This window comes from Propithecus coquereli, unplaced genomic scaffold (assembly GCF_000956105.1).
Source record: "Propithecus coquereli isolate 6110/MARCELLA unplaced genomic scaffold, Pcoq_1.0 Scaffold473, whole genome shotgun sequence".
NCBI classification, from domain to species: Eukaryota; Metazoa; Chordata; class Mammalia; order Primates; family Indriidae; genus Propithecus; species Propithecus coquereli.
In genome coordinates, this window is record NW_012150541.1 from 825,611 (window position 1) to 845,353 (window position 19,743).

General features: G+C 43.6%; 1 protein-coding gene across 1 annotated transcript; it reads right to left on the reverse strand.

Annotated features, from left to right (window-relative positions):
• Positions 1-14,554: 14,554 nt before the first annotated feature.
• On the reverse strand, positions 14,555-17,917 carry NPS (neuropeptide S). The gene is made up of 3 exons (XM_012655352.1): positions 17,896-17,917; positions 17,706-17,787; positions 14,555-14,766 (listed from the first exon to the last, which is right to left on the reverse strand). The coding sequence occupies exons 1-3, from the start codon at positions 17,901-17,903 to the stop codon at positions 14,587-14,589; spliced, it is 270 nt and encodes an 89-aa protein (XP_012510806.1). The 5' UTR covers positions 17,904-17,917; the 3' UTR covers positions 14,555-14,586.
• Positions 17,918-19,743: the final 1,826 nt, after the last annotated feature.

A 19,743-nucleotide genomic window follows, 5' to 3' on the forward strand; every position in this document is an offset into this window, starting at 1 on the left:
CTTGTACACTGATAGATCATCGAGTGTCTTCCTTCACCAAGGGCCGGATTGCCATGCAATAAGCCGGATGTTTCTCTCGTTGCCCACTAATGTGAAAAATGTGCTATATGTTCGTGCCTATATCCCAGGGAACCAGAATTATTATGTCTTGATGGTTTGTATTAGTGGTTTCTCCTGCATCAAATCCCAAATCCTATTAAATTACAACTAAAACAAAACCAACACACAGCTTCAGAGGGCCGGGGTGGCAATTTCACAAGGAATGGAATTGTGGATTTGTACTCACAAACAAGTGCTGTGGGTGTCAACAGGGTTTGGGGTTAATAATAGTGCAATATATGCTTAGTTTTCTACGTGTCAATATTTTCTGCAAACTCGAGTGCCATCCTAAAATTAAATGTGGAAAGAGAAACCTGTGCACATAAGTTAAGCAAAGAAAATTTAGCTGAAAGTAAATAGACATCCCACACAGCCACTCTACTGTAAGAATTCTAGAACCTTTATGATTTTTAAAAATATGTAGTCTAAATCTAAAGCTTTTCTTCTTCCCAGCAACTGAATACCTTATTATCAAGAAGAGGGAAAGGGAAATTGATTTTTAAAATCTATTTAAAAAATTTTTAGTGTACTTTGTTCCAACATCTATGTCAGACCATTTCACAGGGTAGAAAGACTTTCTTTTCTTTCATTAAGCCAAATTCTATTTAGCAGCACTTATTAGTACTATTTTCTCAGTGAACATACACAGATGGAGGGGTCTCCCACTGGCAAGCAAGTAATTTTCCAAGCCAGAGCTATTTAAAATACACACACACACATGCACACACACACACACACACACACACACACACACACACATATAAAATCATTCCTAGGGGGTATTGTCAGCAAGACCGCAACAAATGGAACCATCATATTTAGACCTGAAAGTAGCTTCAAGTAAAATGTCCCCCTTTAATGTCGAGGGTCCCAGTGAGGAGTCCTAGATTTCCTCTTGGGTTACACGGCACTGGAGTCCTGTGAGAGGCAGAATGAGAGAAAAACAGAGTAATCCACGGCCAGCAGGCAAGGCCAAATTCAGGCTACTTTTACAGCTGTAAAATGGAAAACAGCCACGTGACCCTCTGACCCTCTAGTTTGTTAGCGGAGGGTTAGTAGAGCTACTGAGTTCCATAAGGCATGATGTTAGCATAAATGCAATGATGTCTCTTGTCATATTTTCTCCTGACCCCAGGCCCGATGCTGGAGGCGTGAAGTGCCAAGCACACCTCCACGCCATGGGCAGACAGGCCAGGTCAAGGACCACTGGAGCCCAGATGCTCCATGGTGGCAGACCACAGGACCATAGATAACTAGAGCTCCCACAGCAGAGACCTAACTTAGTTCTGATGACTGTGATGATCATGATGACAATGAGGATGGTGATGATGTCGATGCTGGTGGTGGTGGGGGGTGCTATGCTAAGGATGATGCTGAAAGTAGCAACTTTTGTTGAGTACTTGCTGAGTACCAGGCCCCTGTACTGAGTATTTTATGTGTTTTGCCTCATTTAATCTTTATAAAACCCTGTAAAATAGTTATCGTTATTAAGGACATTTTACAGAGTAAGGAACTAAACGCTAGAGAAGGAAATAACTCGCCCAAGGCAGCTAGCTAGTAAGTGGTGAGCTGGGATTACCCTTGGGGCTATAATGCCAGAGCCCGTGGTCCTGACAAGGCTTGGATGGGATCCAGCATGTTCCCTTCCCTCCTGGTTTTGCTCATTGATCTGAGGCCAGGAGCACAGAGAGAGCCACCTACCCACACTCAATTTGCAACAGTGTGGCTGTGCCTATTTCATAATTAAAGTACAGTTGTACTTTAACTGGGCTCTTGCAAATGTCTGTTCCTCCTACCTGATGCAATTTGCTGCTTCTGAAATGGTAACCTTAAAAATTGGATAATGATTTAAACCTTCCAAAAGTTCTTATAAAAAATTGAATGTAGCCTTTAAAATGAACTAGTTTTAAGAGTTAGTAATGAAAGCAGGACATCGGCTGTAATGCTGGCTCTTCGCAACATTCTTACATAATTTGAAACTCCTGGGACTTGGACAAGAGAGTTTATATTCTCAGGGCAAGATCATGCATAATCCTTCTGAAATATAACATGATAATTTCATCTGTAAATCAGAAAACAGAGACAGTGCTTATCCTGGGAACCCACAGAGAACAGATTAATAACAAGGTGTCTATCCCTGGCTTATTTCTATGGAGCTCGGTTTCATCAACTGTAACATTGAAATTACAATATCTCTTCTACCTATGCCACAGAATTATAAGGATCAATTCAGATATGGACGTGAAAGCTCTTTGAGATATGAAAAGAAAAAAGCCTTATCCAAATGGAAGCGATTATATTTTACGGTTATAGCCACAAATAAAACAAAAGAATTTTTCAAACCTCATCCAACTCCTTCTTCTCCTGTCCCCCATTATATCACCTTTTTTCATGCTTATTGGCAGGAGTTTATGACTGAAGATGCCTCTGCCTTTATTACCTCTCACCGCTCACAGTTTATACGAGGCAGCTGGTCAGAGCTCACGTGAGATGGAGGGACCCAGAGCCTTCTCCTACCCGCCCTCGCCCTGGGAGCATATTAGCATTCACTTTGACGCTGAGGAAAGCATGTCTCCCGCCTACGAAGAGGGCAACTTTACATTAATTCTGCCTGTTGAAAGTTTGATATAATACTTCCAGTGACACAACACCCTAAAGCAGGTCCCTTGGACAAATGAAATGCTATGGTCCAGTTATTAGAGAACATCAAAGTTGTTTAGTAGAAACCGAGAAATTGGAGGCAGGGCTGAGATCTGACTTCCAAGGAAATAAAGAACAATAAGGCTCTTGCTCAGGCATCCAAGCTGCTAAGGTGCAGTGTACTATAGAAGCTGTTATTTGCAAGCTGCAGAAAACTCAGCTCAAAGCCGTTTAAATTAAAAGAGAATTTACTGGATCACATGAAATGAAGGGCTAGGGTGGATATAGCTTCAGGCATGACAGACTCCTGTCCTCATAGCTCCAAGGCCATGGAAGCAAAGAGTTTTCATCCCAGGCAGGCTCAGCAAATTCACATGCTCATCCCTGCACTGTCCTTATAGAGGAGAACTTAGTAGGTTGACTAGTTGCACCTTGGCCACATGGTCACTCCTAGAACTGGGGCTGAGCCCCACAGGAACCCCAGGACAAGAGTAGGGAGTGGGTCTCCAGAGTGCAGTCTTCTGTTACTGTTACCAGAAGGGGGACAGATACCAGGTGATGACAAATGGTCAATGTCCACTATGCAAACCTGGAGAAGGCATGAGGACATCATGACCAAGTCACTTGATGACACCCCACCTAGATTTCTGGAAATGAAGCCCAAATACTGAACTTTGTGGTTAAATATCAGGCATCTTCTTGTCCTTCACAAAGAACCCATCTCATTGGCTCTCTCCCCATCCATATCCCCAGCAACTTCCAATCTCATGTCTTAAAAACCAAAGGAAATATCCAATTAAAAGAATTTTTAAAATTTTTAAAAATCTGCAGAGATATGCCCTCCCCCACAGGACAGAATTTTATGTTCTTAAAAGAGGACTCATTTTCCTGGCCCGAAGTGCTTGCATTTGGAGTTGCACCCACCCAAAGTTTGCAGCAGTGCTGAGGACACCATGTCACTGCCTGGCCCGGGTCAAAAGGGCTTCCTCCAGGGAGACCTTCTGAGAACAAAAAAGAGTCTACACCAAAGGCTTGTTTCTCCCTTGAGCTCTGAGAGGCAAAGTTCTTGTGGTTTTTTTCCTGTATCTAGTAATCAGCTGTTCACTGCACCCCGTTCTCCAGTCGAGAAAATGTTGAGGGTAGGGGGAAACGCCGGCTTTTTGTCTGATTTATAAACCTATTTTTTAGCAGATGAGGAGCTAAGATTGCAGCTTCATTGTTTCAATCCTGGACAAGTAGCAACCTAAACTGAAAGTCCAGGTTAGGTCTCCAAAACCAAGGCAGGGGAGGGGAGAGAGAAAACAGAGCCAAGAAGCTAGGAGCTAGCGGGAAATGCATTTAAACTCTGTGTGTCGCAGATGAGGAAATTGAGTGTAAGTAACGCAATGACTTGGTCAAGTTTTTGCTGCTATTTAGATGAATAAACAAGGTTAAAAATGCAATATGTGGCCTATTCTGAAAGGTATAGTAAACACGTATACATAGAAAGCATTCAATACGTGAAAACAGGATTTGGAGTCAAGTGCAGCTGGGTTGAAGTCTCCTCTATGTTCTAGCTGTGTGACCCTGGGTGACTTAGTGGAGCTCTCTGTGCTTCACTGAGATAATACTGCACCTATGTCATACTTTTGTCACAGGAGTAAAAAAGACGTGTTCAATGCTTAACAACATACTTGCTATAGTAAACACTCAAAAATGCATGATTATTCTGAAATTTTATTTTTAGAAAGAAAGAAAGAAGGATGGGTGGAAGGATGGAAGAAAGGGGGAAGAAGAAGGGAGGGAGGAAGGAAGGAAGATACAAAGTAGTCCTTTTTGGAAATCAAGTACATCAGAGAATTTCTTCACATATTTAGAGACAAAAAAGAAGAAAAGATGGAAAAACTGAAGAAGTTGAAAGAATGAGACTAAAATAGACCCGGCAGGCCTAATTAAAGATACTATACTAAAGAGAAAAACAATGCCATTGCAGAAATTAAAAGTGTTTTAGAAGCTGCCGCGGTCAAAATTGACACCGCGGAAACCAATTCAATAACACTCAGGACAGTGAAAAATCACAGAACACGTAGAGGCAAAAGACAGAGAAACAAAAGAATGGCAGAGAAAATGACTGCGCTGGGCCCCCGGTCCAGCCTCCAGGATTCTCTGGGTGGCACACACCTGGGCCTGCCTGCGCCCTGCCCCCTGCCCGCACAGGGCAGCCCCCACGCACCTGGTCCCAGGCCACAGCCTCAGCCCTTTCCTCCAACAGCACGGGCTGAGGTCTGTGTTTGCAGCCACCCAGCATGAAACCTCCCGCCACTTCCAGGGGAAGCCCCACAGGATGAGTGGCAGCTGCCTGGAGGGCCCCGGGCAACACAGCCCAGGATGGGGGAGTGAGTGTCCGGCTCACAGGGTGAACTTCCACGGAAAGGAGCAAGCAGACATACGTGCACAGATTTGGTAGACAGATGATTCGTTCCTCCATCTCCTCCCCAATGCGCTGTTCCGAAGCACCGTGGTTTGTGCAGCCACAGAACACCGGCCGTGTTTCCTGACCTCTGTGTGGCCACCTGAGTAACGCACGACCTGGTATTTGCTGTTGTTGCACTGCCATTTTTCCTTCGTCCTTGTTGTCCTGGGATCGCATTTCAAATAAAGGATTGGTAAGAAGTTTTGCTCATATTCTATTTTCTGGGGAATTCAGCCTTAGTGATCAAAATGTGACGGACGATGGAGATGATACTGGGCTCCGTGAATCAGAGAATAGAACAATGGAATTAAACATAATAAAAACGTGAGAGGAGAGAACTGCAAGAAATGTTCCATGAGCTGAAATATTATTAGAGAATGATAAATACTGAGATTTATCCTGCTAAGATTATTGAACTTTAAAGAAGCAAAATGGAACTTATAAATATTCAGTAAGAAGAAACAGGGGACTTATAAGCCAAAAAAAAAAGGCTAGCTAGAACTTCCCCTCTACCACATAGGACTTGAGGAGGAAATGGAGCAATCAGATGTCTACAAAATTTTGACAGAAAAAAAATGCAAACCTCAAAACTCAGCAAGCTGTTACTTACATGAGAAGTCAGCAGAAGGACATTCTAAATATGCAGAAAGGATTAATGTATGAAATGCACTTGACAACATAATCAACCCAAGTAAGAGATGCTGTCCTGGATCAAAGATTTAAATAAAACCTTAAAACCTTTTCTTGTCTTGTAGTGGGAATATATTTTCTTTCCCATGACCCAATAGCCAGAAACTGTAAAGGAGAAACATGAAAGATATTTGCAAGGCAAACACAAATAACACAAAAATATAATTACAAATATAACAAAAATGCCTAATAGCCTGTTCTGTAAGGAAGTTTTAACATCTATAAGAAAAGATATGCAACTGAAAAATGGGCCACGTACATGAAAAAGCAATTCATAGTTGAATTCCAAACATGAGTGTGTTGGTGTATAAATGTCCTTACTAGCAATGAAAAAGTGCAAATTTAAATAAGAATGTGATGTTGCTTCTTACCTACCATATCGATAAAGGCGAAAAAGGTAGACACGGCCAGTGTTCCGACAGCGATGTGACTGTCTGGAGGGCAAGCGAGCGGTAAGGGGGAGATTTTCAACGCGTGCACCTGTTGACCAGCTTCCCCACTTCCAGCATTTCATCGTTGCGAAACAATCAGACAAATGTGTAGCAGTGTACATTGTAGCAATCTTCCCTTTAACTGTATCGCGGATGACCTAAATGCCCAGTAATGGAGGATGGTTTGGCCAAGTGCGACATATCCATTCAATTGAATATACAGACGTTCAACACAATGGTGTAGTTCACCATTCTTTGACATGGAAAGATAGCTATACCTATTCTGGAACTGAAAAGGCAGATGTCAGAACAAGAATTATGTGCTCACATTTATATAAAAGTGTGCACGTATGTGTGTGTGTGTGTGTGTGTGTGTGTGTGTACTCCCACCACATCACACAGACACCTGAACGCATCGCGAGTGGTTACTTACTGGGAGTGAGATGAGGGTTACATTGTTGCTTCTTTGTCCTTGCTTTGTGTACATTTTCTAACTGTCTGATTTTTAAATTTATGGTAAGATAAATGAATACACATGTCTTTATTTAAGGAAAAAATCACTTTAAAAAGTGTATGCCCACAGGTGTTGATTTTCAGCCAACACTGTAGCGTCCCTGTGAAGTTTGTCCTGATGCGCGCCACCTTTGCCGCATCAGTGTTGTGGAGAGGAACAAAGACCACGCAAGTGAGGGCCAGTCGGAGCCATTCACGCGGAACTTGCTATGGCAAAGGCAGTTAGACACCATCGCTTGCGTGTGCCAGAGACTCAAAGGCCAGCAGGGAAGTAAAAAAGCTTTAGAGTGAACGAAAGGGACGGTTTCAGGTGAGCTCTGCCCGGAGGGTGTCGGTGTGGGGAAGCTGCAGGTGGATTAACGTGAAGAGAGACATCTAGGTGATTGGGTGGAGAGCACATTGGGCCTTCGCTGCTGGTTCTGAGTTGGAACTGTGGGCAACATATTAGGGATGCTGGCAGTCGTTGACCACGTCCTCGCTGTTTGCGCCCATTGTGATGGCTACTGGCTTCCTGGACGGCCACTGCAGAGGTGGATCTGCACTGGCGTGTACGGTCTGCCCGTGCGTATGTTCAGTCTCTCAGTGCCCTGCAATTAATTTATGTCGTTGGCCAAACCATTCTAAAGAATATAGAATTCTTCCCTTGGGACTCAGCCATCCCAGCATCTCTATTAGTTTAGCAATACACTTGGAGTAATATCCAACCTATATTTCCATCATCAGCAAACATTATCTGCCTCCATTCTTACCGATCTAATTTATAAGTGGGAGTTATATACCCGGTTTTCTGTTCGGCATTATACTGGAATGTGAATGTTCATAACACCCGTGCTGTGGCTGGCTGTCATCTACGGAGAACTCACCTGAGATCAAGCACCGGGTTGAGTGTATAACATGCATTATTTTACGTATCTCTCACTATGGCCCTATTGTGGTGTCACTACATGTCCCATTTTGCAGATGAGGAAACTGAGATTTGGAGGGGTCCAGGATCATGTCCACAGTCACAGAACGTGTTAATCAGAATGCCTGTTGAGTTTGAGTATGTCTGACTGCAAAGCTGGTCCTTATAAACCCTAGGAAATGTGACACCCCTCTGAGACGATTTGGCCACACATATGGGCTGGGTCACCAAGGCCCAGAGGAGCCTGGGAGAGAATGGAATGCACCAATTTTGAGCTGCAGATCTTGCTTCTTAAAGACCATAAAAGAATCTTACCCCATAATTCTTTATGTACCTGGAGGGTTTCCATCATGGTGGCAGGAAGCTGGATTCTAGCTAATGTCATCCGTTGGCAGTGACCATAAGTCACTTTGATAATTACTAACCTGCTTGCCCAGGGATGCGTGAAGTCCCATCATGGACAAGAGAACAAGAGTTACAAGCCCCCTGCAGGCTGTCTTCTCCAGCAAAACTTAGCACTTTTACTGTCGTAGTTGGAAATACACCATCTCTCCAGTATTTACAGAACAGCACTTTGCAATATTATGTCAGTGCTTACTGAGTGCATAGGCAGCTCTTTTATACGTTCAGAATTTTCAATTTGAACTGGGTCCAGGCCTTTTCTAATTGCTCCTTTGTTCTCTCCCATGGGAATACATTTCACCATGGGAAACATGTCTTGGAAATTGTTAATACATCTTCGTTTCCCCTCACTGTGTCCTTTTTGCCTTTTCTATCTACTTACTCTTTCCCTGCTCCCTCTTGTACCCCAACTGCAGCCAGTTTTTAACCAGCCTGTGCCACCCAAGATTCCTGAACACTCCAGTGAGAGGAAGGCCTTGGATGCTGAGGTGGGGACACGCTCAGCCTGTGAAGCCCAGACTGCCTGACTCCCCACTCAGCTCTACTGCTCCCAGGCAATGCGGCTTTGGGCTGGTAACGTAACCTCTCTGCACCTGATGACTTGTCTCGGAAGTGGGGCTAATAAGCGTACCTGCCTTACAGGGATTTTCTTGTCTTCTTAAGGGTGTCATGGGAATTGAATGAGCTCACATGTAAGCTCTTCACCCAGTGCCTGGCACATAGTAGGACTCTAACAAATCAATTATTCCTATGTGGTTTCGCCTTAAAATCAATCTACGTCTCAACCTCAAGTTGTTGCCCAGGACACAGGGGTGCAGGGCAGCCCTGTGAGGGGAGGAGTTTGCTTGCCCTGCATAAACTTGTGACACGGCCCCTCACAGCTCTTCTCTGTGGGTGTTGCTCACACCCTGGTCACATTTGCAATGATCCCACTCCTTCTTAGGGCTCCAGTACAGAGTGGGATGGTGGTCTCCCATAGCTGAGGTGTCACCCATAACTTCAGTGGTGGACAGACTCTAACCTCGTGGTCCCAACCCCCAAGGGTCAACGCCCGGGGGGAACCCCCTCCCCTGAAGGCGGGCAAGGCCCCAGAACTGCCTTTAAAAAACAAAAAAAGCCCAACGGGAAGGGAAGGCAACTTCAAGAAGAACGGAACCAAAAACGCAAAAACCAACCTGCCGGAAAAATCCCCCCCCTGCCGGGTTTGAAGAAACCGGGGGCCAAGGTGGGGGCCCAAAAAACAAAAAAACGAAGGCAACCCCAAGAAACCAAGAAGGCCCCCCGAAAACCAACAAAAAAACGAAGCACCCAAGCCCCCAACCAAAAAAAAAGGAAGTCCGGCAAAAACCCAAGCAACCGGAAACAAAATTTCCCCCAAGTGAACCCTGAAGGTGGAACCGGGGGCAACCGGAAGGCCCAAAACAAAAAACAACCGCCTTCGAACCAAGGAAAACCGCCAACTAACAGGCATGCAACTTCAAGAAAATCACCGCATCTGTCTAAGCTTCAGTTTCTTCATCTGCACATGGGGACAACAACCTCCCCGTCCTCCTCAACAGGGCTGTGGGGTGGTAAATGAGACAATATATGGAAAGCCCTCAGCACAAACCTGGAGCCTATTAAGTGGGAGTTAGGTTATCCTTGAGGAAGAGCCTATTTGATACATATATTGACACATACTGAGTCTCACTTAGCAAAGGTCTCTTTAGGTTAGATTTTTTGGCAAGTTTTGTCCATATAGGGCATGAGCTGAATTTAGCACCTGATAGGCAGAGTTCAGCAGGTAGGTGTCAACCAAAGGCTCAGACACACTCCCAGCACCACACGGTGCAAGGCAGAGCTCATGGGTGGAAGGTTCCACAGCCAGATCATGCCTGCAGGAGCTGGTCTTGGTCTCTGTCATCCCACAGAGAGGTGTCCCTGCACGGCATGGCTGGACCTATGGATCCATCGTGGCTTGTGCTCCAGGAGGGGAATCCTGCCTGCCATCTCCCTTTGGGTAGGGCAGACATGAGGATGGCCTTGCAAGATGGGCACAAGCAGACTGAGCTGGGGTGTCGGCTGCTCAGGGAAGCTGCATACCTGGCTTGGGGGAAGATGGTGTTGGGAGAAGTTGAAATTGAGCACAGCCCTCATGAAAAGAAGGAACCATGGTCCACAGAGCTCATCTCAGGCAGCCCAGGAAGAGCTGTTGGGGTAAACCAGAAGACAATTTTTACCCCATTGAAGAGAAGAAAAGCAACAATCTTCCAACAACAGAGAGGCCTACCTCTTCCTTTACCATGTGAGTGTATCTGATATCAATGGAGAGAAATGAGTCCAAAGGGGACAGGTGGAGGAGAGGTTTCCGGGTGCTTCCTTCCTGCTCTTCTTTTCCAATGGGCCAAAAGTGAGATGAGAATATTGAGTGTAGGAATGGGACTTTGATCTCAAACTGCCATATCCTCAGTCTTACTACATGAGGGAAATGAAATCCAATTGTTTTTAGATTTCCCTTTCCTGTGACTGCTCAGAGATGAATAAGATTGAGTGTTTGGAGTAGAAATTTTATAGTAGATGTCCCTGTTTGTTTTTTGAAGTTTCAGCATTAGAAGTAAATAGCCAACATAAAAAAAAGATGAGCACCCCAAAATTCAATTGTGAGAGTTGAAATCTCAATTCTTGCGTTTCTTTGTTTGGGATGCTTCTGTGAAAATCTCAGCAGATATTTGTGAGAACAAAATGTCCCTCATTTTTATGTGAAAAAGAATCCAGTGGGATAGCATTCCACCTTTGAGGCAGTTGTAGACGGGAGGCCAGGAATCCACTCTGTCATTCCAAGTTCCTTCAGCACCTCGGAGAGCAACACCTCTCCCTTCCCGGGCTCCTTGCCCCATCTACACTGCAGGTCACAGCTTAGTCACCTCTCAGGGCAGAGCGTGAAGCAGGCAAGGACGGAAGGGAATCCCTGATGCTGGATGCCATTGTTAGGATGAATTACTGCTACTTTCATTGAAACCTACTGTGTGTGTACTGCATATGTTTATTTCTCATTCTGATGAATTCATGAAGGCTAAAAGCACATTTGATAATGTCATTTCTCTGCTCAAAACCCTCCAGTGGTTTCCTGCGCACCCAGGAAAAGCAAAAGCCCTGCAAGACTGCAGAAGCCCCTTTCCTGTCTGACCGCTTCTGTCTCCACCCTCTCCCTGCTCACTCCACTCCAGGAATTTTGAATTCTTACTAATCCCTCACAACAATGCCTTCCCTGACTGCTGCATCGGAAACGGCAGCCCCATCCCCACCCCACAACACTCCATCTGCCCCTTCCTTGCCATTTCTCCTCATCACCTTCTAAAATATTACGTACATATATAGAATTACATATATATTTTTTTTTTCTTGTTTTCTCCAACTCCACCACCCCATCCCACTCCAACAGTCTTGGTCTATTGTCTTCACTGTTGCAGTCCCAGTGGCTAGAACACTGTCCCAGGAACACAGTAGGTGCTCAACAAATATGTGTCAAGCAAATACATTAATAAATAAATAAACAAATGAGCAATCCTGTAAGGTAAGCAATATTAGTCTCATTTCATGGGTGATGAAACTTGGGCTCAAGAAGATTCTAGGAGCTTGAGCAAGGTGGCATACCTGAGTGGACAGGGGCCTGGGGGTCTTTGGTACCTGCCTCCCCAGGCCCCCATGTGCTCTCCTGCTCCACACCAGTGTTCTCTCCCCAGGTACCCATGGCCCTTGTGAGTTATTTTCCTTCCCTCCAGGAAAATCCCTCCAGATAGAACATGAAACTCTATCGCATTCAGGTAGAGTTGACCGAAATTAACCAAAGTCACTTGTCCCTCGGGATGCATGCATTCCAAGGGCTTCCAGAGTGTTGCCTGACACATTCAGCTGTGATGGTGAAATTCAGGCCTCCATCAGTACCCACCAGTGATGGGGGTGAAAGGTCACCAGAGCCTTCTCATCACCACCCCTGTCACCCCACGCAGCCTGTAGAAAGCAAAGCCCGTAATTGCATGGGGTTTGCTCTGTTGGGGCTCAGTGTGCCCCAAGGTCAGCTGGCCACCCTTGGTCACCTCTTCCATGACACTCTCTAATGGCAACATAGAAGTATTTTTTGTCTTAAACACTTTATTCCTGAAATCTTAACAAGAGCTACAATTTTTTCTCAGAAAGCAAATTTTCCTGCCTGCCAGGTTTTCATCTGTGACAATTTCTAAGGTGCAAATACTTTTTCATGGGCCTTTTCCCCCCTGAGGTTAAAATGATATTTTAGATCCAGAGGTGGAAAATGAATTTTCCCAATTATGTTTTTGGGCTTTTGCTCTTCCAACCAGTCCATATAAATGAAAATAATAGAAAATTAGGAAGATTTCCCTGAAATAACAGTCTTTTCCCTTGTGTACACAAGATATTCCACGGATACCACACTTACCATGAGCTTATTAATACAGCAAGTTGTTTCTACTCTCAAGGAGTAAATATCGCCTATCAGCCTATCTAGTCAGCTCCCACACCAGTAATGTTAGGCAAGTAAGAAATACCAATTTCCTTGACAAGGCTCTGTCAGATTTTCCACATTTTATTGAAAGCACTTTGCACGTTACCACCAAGGCTCACGGTGCCGCGGAGCCGGGGAGCAGCTGCCGAGGGGTGGTCTGTTTGCTGCACGTTCAAATGCTCTGAGACAAGTCCAGTTTTGGGGACGAGGGTTAGGACAGCAGAGCTGCCACTGGCCGGTTGCTTAGATTTTTAAAGCTGCCCCCTAGGAACAAAGGCAGAGACCACAGTGACGGAAAACAAAAGCACATAAGGCTTGTTAGTCCTTAAACAGCCTGAGGACTTCGTCACTTCCTCTGTGTCCACCCACTTAGAGTGCAGTGGGAAACTTCATCATTTTTTTGGTGAAAAAAAAGATACAACCACTTTGGAGGTTTTTGTTTATTTATTATTTCAGATATTTCTTAAACATCTCAATAATCTCAGCCAACTCTGTGGCCCCCAAGCAGGAGGGCAGCCTGCTGCCATCGACAGGCAAGGACAACGGTTCCAAGATCCACGCCAGGTCCCAGAACGCCTCTGGGCTGATGTCCCATTTCAACACCTGAACAAAGGTCTCCCACCCGCCCAGCCCCACATGCCCTGGGAACAGAGTTGGTGGCCACAGTGCTGAGGTGCTGTCCATGGGCGGGTGTGACCTCTCACGCAGCTGCAGGGGGAGGAGGTGGGGAGGAGGTGCCATGGGCACAGCGGGTGTGACTGTCACCAAGGAAGGACCACGCCTTCACAAAAGTCAAAAACAGACCGCAGAAGACCTTCAGAGGCCTCAGTTTTTTTCTGGTGGATACTTAGCAGCTTCAGCAACACACCGCACTTGAAGACTGCTTTTTGTAGAAATAGATTTGGTTGCGCAGACCTAGCTAGTCACTGCGTGACCTGCTCACTGTGGGTCCTGTTTTCTGAAGACTCTGTGACTCTATCTGAAGCCAGCAACTATGGACAGGTCATCCTGCAGCTTCCACAGCTCCCAGCCTAGGAGCTGTGTGTGGCTCACAGCGAACACCCTGAGCATGTTGTAGAATCCAACATGCACGAACACATTTATTAGTGTTACGATTTTGAAAAAACATACCAACCAATGTTGCACTATCCTTTTTTAAAAAGCAATGTCAGGAATTTTGATGGAAGATGTGATGGGTGATGGGTCTTTCTGGGGGAAAGGAGAGGACATTGATCAGCACAATTTTGGGGAACAGGTTCCCAAACAGCTCCCCACACTACACAGGGCAACAGGCAGTCTCTCTGCTGTCATCGTTGTTACTGGCGGCGATTCTGTTTTTAAAGATTGTAAAAGGCAACAAATTTCCAAGACAAAACAGCAATCCATATGTAAGTATATTTGGAATTGGGAAAGGGAGACAAGAATTACATCTCAAGGGCTCTGGTGACGTTTGTTCCTGGTACCAGTTAATCAATTGATTCATACAGCTGTACCACTAATCTTAACTTCGGTTAATTTCACAAGACTCTAGTAGAAATGGAAATAGCACACCCCCCAAAAATAGGTCCTGCTAAGTCACTTGCGAAAACCATACTAAAAGGGAAATATTCTGCAGTATTTGGTATTATGAGATTACAGGAAGGGAAAAAAATCACAGTACTGTCATGACTATAAACACGCTCACACATTCTGGCCAATTTAAGATGAAAGCAAATGTGTCCATTCCGTTTTGGGAAAGTTACTCACTGACCACATAAATAGTTTTTTCTCTCACAAGTGGAAGTTTGAGACACGTTTACATTTTTTAAAAAACTCTGTACCAGCGAGGAGGGGAAAGATATTTGAGAACTGAGAGCACACCGACACTCAATGAGAAAGATACGACTGACTTTGAGCACATCAGTCACACTCTGCATCGCCTGAGATTAATTCCCAGAGTCCTTTTCACACTTATTCATGATTTTGCTCTTCGAAAGGAAGTTTTTTTCACCCCTGTGCCAACTCCATTGCGAAAGGACCTTTTCGTAAACATCTTCTCCAAAATTGGCTTTAGGAAAGCTAGTCCCTCTCTCCTGTCCAGCCTTGTTGGGCAGCTGTTCAGCAGGATGAGGAAGAAATCAGATTTTCCAGACACCTGGCAATTCAGACGGGGGAAGAGAAAGAGAATTCAGCATTAGGGTTAAAAGTTTATTTCAATGGTGACAATTTTCAAAATGTTATGACAATAAACCTGATATAATCAATCTTCTTAAGGGAGTAAATTTTGCTAAAACACAATATATATTCTATTTAGATACACAATAATACTTGGAGTGATCTGCCCACTTGTCTAATTTTTGTACTTACGTAATTGCTGCTACTCAGTATTTATACCACGCACCATACGTGGTTATCTTATTGCTATTATTTTGTAAAGAATATTTCAAGTGGCACTAATTAGTCCTGGGAATAGTTTTTTAAATTCACTTAGAAAACAACCCATGATGATCAGACTCCAGGCTTCAGTCAGAACCGCTTGCCTTTTGGGGCCCGTCCTGGTCCATCTGCCAAGGTCCTCCGTAGGGATGTCTTGTTCCTCGAACACCACTGCCTTCATCTTTTGACTTTGTTCAGTTTCTCATCAAGGACTCAAGGTCTGGACAGCATAGGATAGTGTAGGGGGCGCTTAGTGGTAGAAGAAACAGGTCTAGAGTGTTAGAGCTCAAACTCACCTTCAAGAACCTACAGTTCAACCCCATATTTTGCAGCTGGAGAAACCAAGAGCAAAAGGGTATGCCCCAGGTAACAGGGCTGGCAAGTCCAAAAGACACCCAGGACTAGGGTAGGAATTGTCAACACTTGTCACGTTTTCTCTCCTGCATGGTTTCAGAAGAATTACAACACACTGACGAAGGGCTAATACAAATTTCACCAATAATAAAAGCAAAGATTTATCGATGATCTTTGTGCTACACGCTTTAGGTGCATCCCCTTATTTTATTCCTGAAAAAAGCTCTAGGAAGTGTGTAGTATTATTTCCTTGGTATTAAATGAGGAAATTAAATGGCTTGTCAGTAAAGCCATTCAAGCCGTAGCATCTGACTCCAAGCCCAGGCTTCTTGACTGTTCAGAACTATACAAGAGGAAGAAGGAGGTGGGCGCTTTCGTTATAAACAGACGTACTACAGAGTAAAAATTTACATTTTTCTGTCTTGGTGCAGGAGAATAAGTTTGGTCTCGGGTTACTGTACTTGGAAGTTGAAATGGGGCCAGAGTGCACAAAATCTTCCTTCTCCCCCACGACTGGGTGGTTTACAGGAGAGGCTGCAGTCGAGCTCCCCAGGCAAATTCCCCTGAACTCCGGGAAATGTAAGTGGGCTGTCTCCACCCCCCCCTTTTCATCTGGGAATAGTCAAAGAGAGTTTCAGAAATATTGGTCATGAGCAAACCAATCAAAACTTTTAGTTGAACATTTCCCTGTGTTAACAGAGGAAATCTGAACGCTACACGGAGAATGTCTTCTATTTTAAATCCCTAGAGGGAGGGGCCCGTGAGTCACTGCAGGAAGGGAAGCAATCCAGTTCTTTCCAGAAATATTCATGATGCCACCTATATACTGCAAAGAAATGCATCAGTTCTGGTTATCAGATTCCTAAAACACCCCTAAACATCCCTAAAAAGATACTGATGCCCTTTGCAGATCACTGACGGCATCCCTTGCCAGGGCAGACTCGGTATCAGAATAGTACTGTGTGTCTGCCTGGCTGATGGACTTCATGAGGTTCACGACAAATATTATAAGCGCCTGTGCGTCATTTGTCTGCATAATCATTCACCCTAAGCAATCACGTTGGCACGAATACTGTTCACACCGTTAACAACACGACCGGGTAATCACGGGAACAACGTTGCCACGTGTGAAAATAGAAATACGGAAAACATGGTGAAAGGAGAAACATTTCATTTATGGGCAAGGTGGTTTCATAAGTATTTTAGAATAAAGTACATTCTCAATTTAAAAAGAAAAAGCTGCACACAGTGTCTCTTATTCGACAGCAGTGTCATGAGTAAACCTTTGGGGAAAGAACAGAAAGTAATTAGGAAGGCTCTTGAGAACACACCAATTTGTGGATTGTGACTCATCAACTTGGCCAATGTGGTGTCTCATAGAATCAACGACTCAATTGGAGCTGAATGCTCATAGGAGTAAAAGAGGAAAGAAAGGAAGCTATGTTAAGTAAACAAGAGATAGAAAGATGACAGATGAGAAGATTAGTGAGAAGACCAATAATATAAATAACTAGATCATTATGTTTGGACATACGCTTATCATTTAGGATTTATGTGACATCTCTTTATCCTAAAAGGAGTTTCATAAATTACATTGATTTTAGTAATTACAATGTGACAGGTTAAATTTTAGTGAAAAAAAGTTGAAGTTAAAAACGTCATCAGTGACAAATATTTTAAAACTTTAAAATAGTGACATAAAAACAACTGAAATATCATATAGAAATAGCATTAGATATTCCAAAGAAAGACATTTATTTTCTGAATGTCTGAAACAGTTCAATGAACATGGAAGCTTCATCAATACTGTTGAATAAATATATGAATTAATATTTCATGTGATATTTTATTGAGACCTAACATTGTGTCTATATTCTGCATTTGAAAAAAAGTCCCTATTACTGTAAATTTAGGAAATTCAGCATTTTTGAAAAATAATCATTGTATTTTTAATATAGTTTCAATGGTTAAACGTTCATTTTGATTACAAGTGAATGCATATAGAACAAATAATTTGTCATGGGCAAAATACTTAACATTTCACACTGAAGTGAATATTTCCCTATGCAGGAGACAACCCCTAAATTATTCAGAACAAAGTTTGATATAGTCCACTATTACTTATTTTTACATAAATGCTTCCTTTTACTAATTTCTTCAATCTGCTTACACTTTTGTAGTGAAAACTCTAATAATAAAGGAAATTACTTTTCTGTCACATATTCTTTGAGATTATTTTGAGTCTACATACCCTACAATTCTGGTCATCTATTCAAGCATCAAAAGTAGAGGCCAAACACTCACCTTAGAAGACGGGATAGGATAACACCAGAGCACAGCCATGGTGGACAGCGACAGAACCAAGATAAGGTTGATTTTTAACGAGCTGCAGAATGGAAAAAATAACACAAAGATTTAGTCTCATTTAGGCAAGTATAAGTAAAAAAGCATATAAAAACTCAACATTTCTTTGCGAAAAAATTCAGCCTTTTACCTAATCATTTTGGACGTCCCCAAATCTGCACAGATAGGTGGTTTTATTGCCAAATTCCTCACACTTACTGTCAGAATCCTCCTTAGGTGGCCCTTTTATACCAGAAAAGTTCTGGAGTAAAAATGTCATCATGTCCCATCTTATGTGACTAATTGGTCTGGCTGTGGCCTTTTGTTCTTGCTAAGTATGAAAAGGACAATAGCATATAGGCATTGTCATGGAGATACCAGGTATTGACTTCATTTAAAGTTTGCCATTAAGAGTGTCCTTCAAAAGCATTGTCTTCTGGGATGCATCATTGTGACATAGACGCCAGAGGTCTCAAAAGGAAACAAAAGTTTTCTTTTAGCTTAGCGTTTAAACCCTTAAGAAAAATGACATTATTTCCTGGAATGCCCCAGACATCTTGTTTCAGAGACTAACACAAAAGAAATCCCTACCAGAATAAAAAGCATCTACTTGACAATGTATGCAGATTATTTAAATTTGCTACATAAGATTTCCTTAATTTAGGACTTCAGCAGTTAAAGCAGGGAAATAAATGTCACCACTCCCTTTCCACTAGTCATCCCAATAAAGGAAGGACACTGTGTCTACCTCCTTTCCATGTGCACTGCCAACGCCCCAGGTCCAGTGTTCTGGGTGGGCCTGCCTTGACCTCCTTTTCCCCCCAAGGGTGTGGGATTTCTCTGGGAAGGCTTTGCTGTCCTTGCACCTCAATGCACATCTGCATAATAAATTGATCCGGGAGCACTAAGTGTGAACAGATGTTGCTGAGGCTTACAGTGGAGGAAAATATCAAGGGAGGTGCTTCATGCTGGGATAACCAGTGCTTCTGAGATGGTGCCAACATGTTTTAATACAAAGCAACCTAGGATAATCCTTGCCTCCTCAAGGTCAACACCTTTTGGAGGACAGAACTGCCCTGTGTCTGGGGCATTTGCTGCCTACTTGTCAGCACTGCATTCCTTTCTTTTGGGAACTGCCATTCATATGATTTCCATGCAGTAGTCAATCATATAGTCACAGTTTTTCTATCACAAAGAAAAGCAGGTGACCCAGACCCTCAAGAGAACCCAGATCATAGGGATAGTGCCAGGTTAGGGGCTGGGGCAAGTGCTCCAAACACCTTTGGTCAGAGTTCTTTGGGGACATCATGTGGACATGAGGAGACAAAGGACCTTAAGAACACTAGGGACTGAACACACGTGTACTTTTCGTTTCTCCCCTAAATCCAGCTAAAATAAAACCAAAAAAGATGAAAAAGGAGATGACAGCAACAACATTTTGTTAAGTGATGAACAATTGACTAAGTAGACCTGAGAAAGGTACTTATTAAAAGACCCTCAACAGACTCAAGTTTTCATGAAACTAGTTAATTTTTTACTGCATGTGGTGAAGGTGACACCAAAGAGAAGGATTCAGTGGAGGTTTGTTTAAGAATCAGCTCAATCAACACCATATCCCTTTTCCAGTTCCCGTTTCCAGACGCCATCCACTCCCTGGACTTGGCAGAAGACGACAGGTTTATCCTAAGGAGAGGGTGAAACACAGGTCTCCCGATGAGAGACTCTGGCATGGAGGAGTGAGAGATGCCCTTCTAAAAGCAAACGCTGAACAAGTATTCAACTCTGTGCCAAGACCTATGATCTCTTCCTGGACACCACTCTCAGCACCCTGCCAAATGGTCTTTGCCCTCAGGACAAGGGAATGGAAGATCCTTCTCTGAGGAACCCAAGAGGAGGAAAAGCCTAGAGATACAGACACCAGGTTTTCCTAATAAAAACATTTCAGCTAACTGCAATCCACCAAAGTCCACAGTTGACAATTCCCGATAACACACAAACT

Coding starts and splice junctions, on each gene's coding strand:
- NPS (XM_012655352.1), bottom strand. Junction 14,767..17,705: donor ATCCTATCCCGTCTTCTAAG/GTGAGTGTTTGG, acceptor CTGAATTGCCAG/GTGTCTGGAAAATCTGATTT.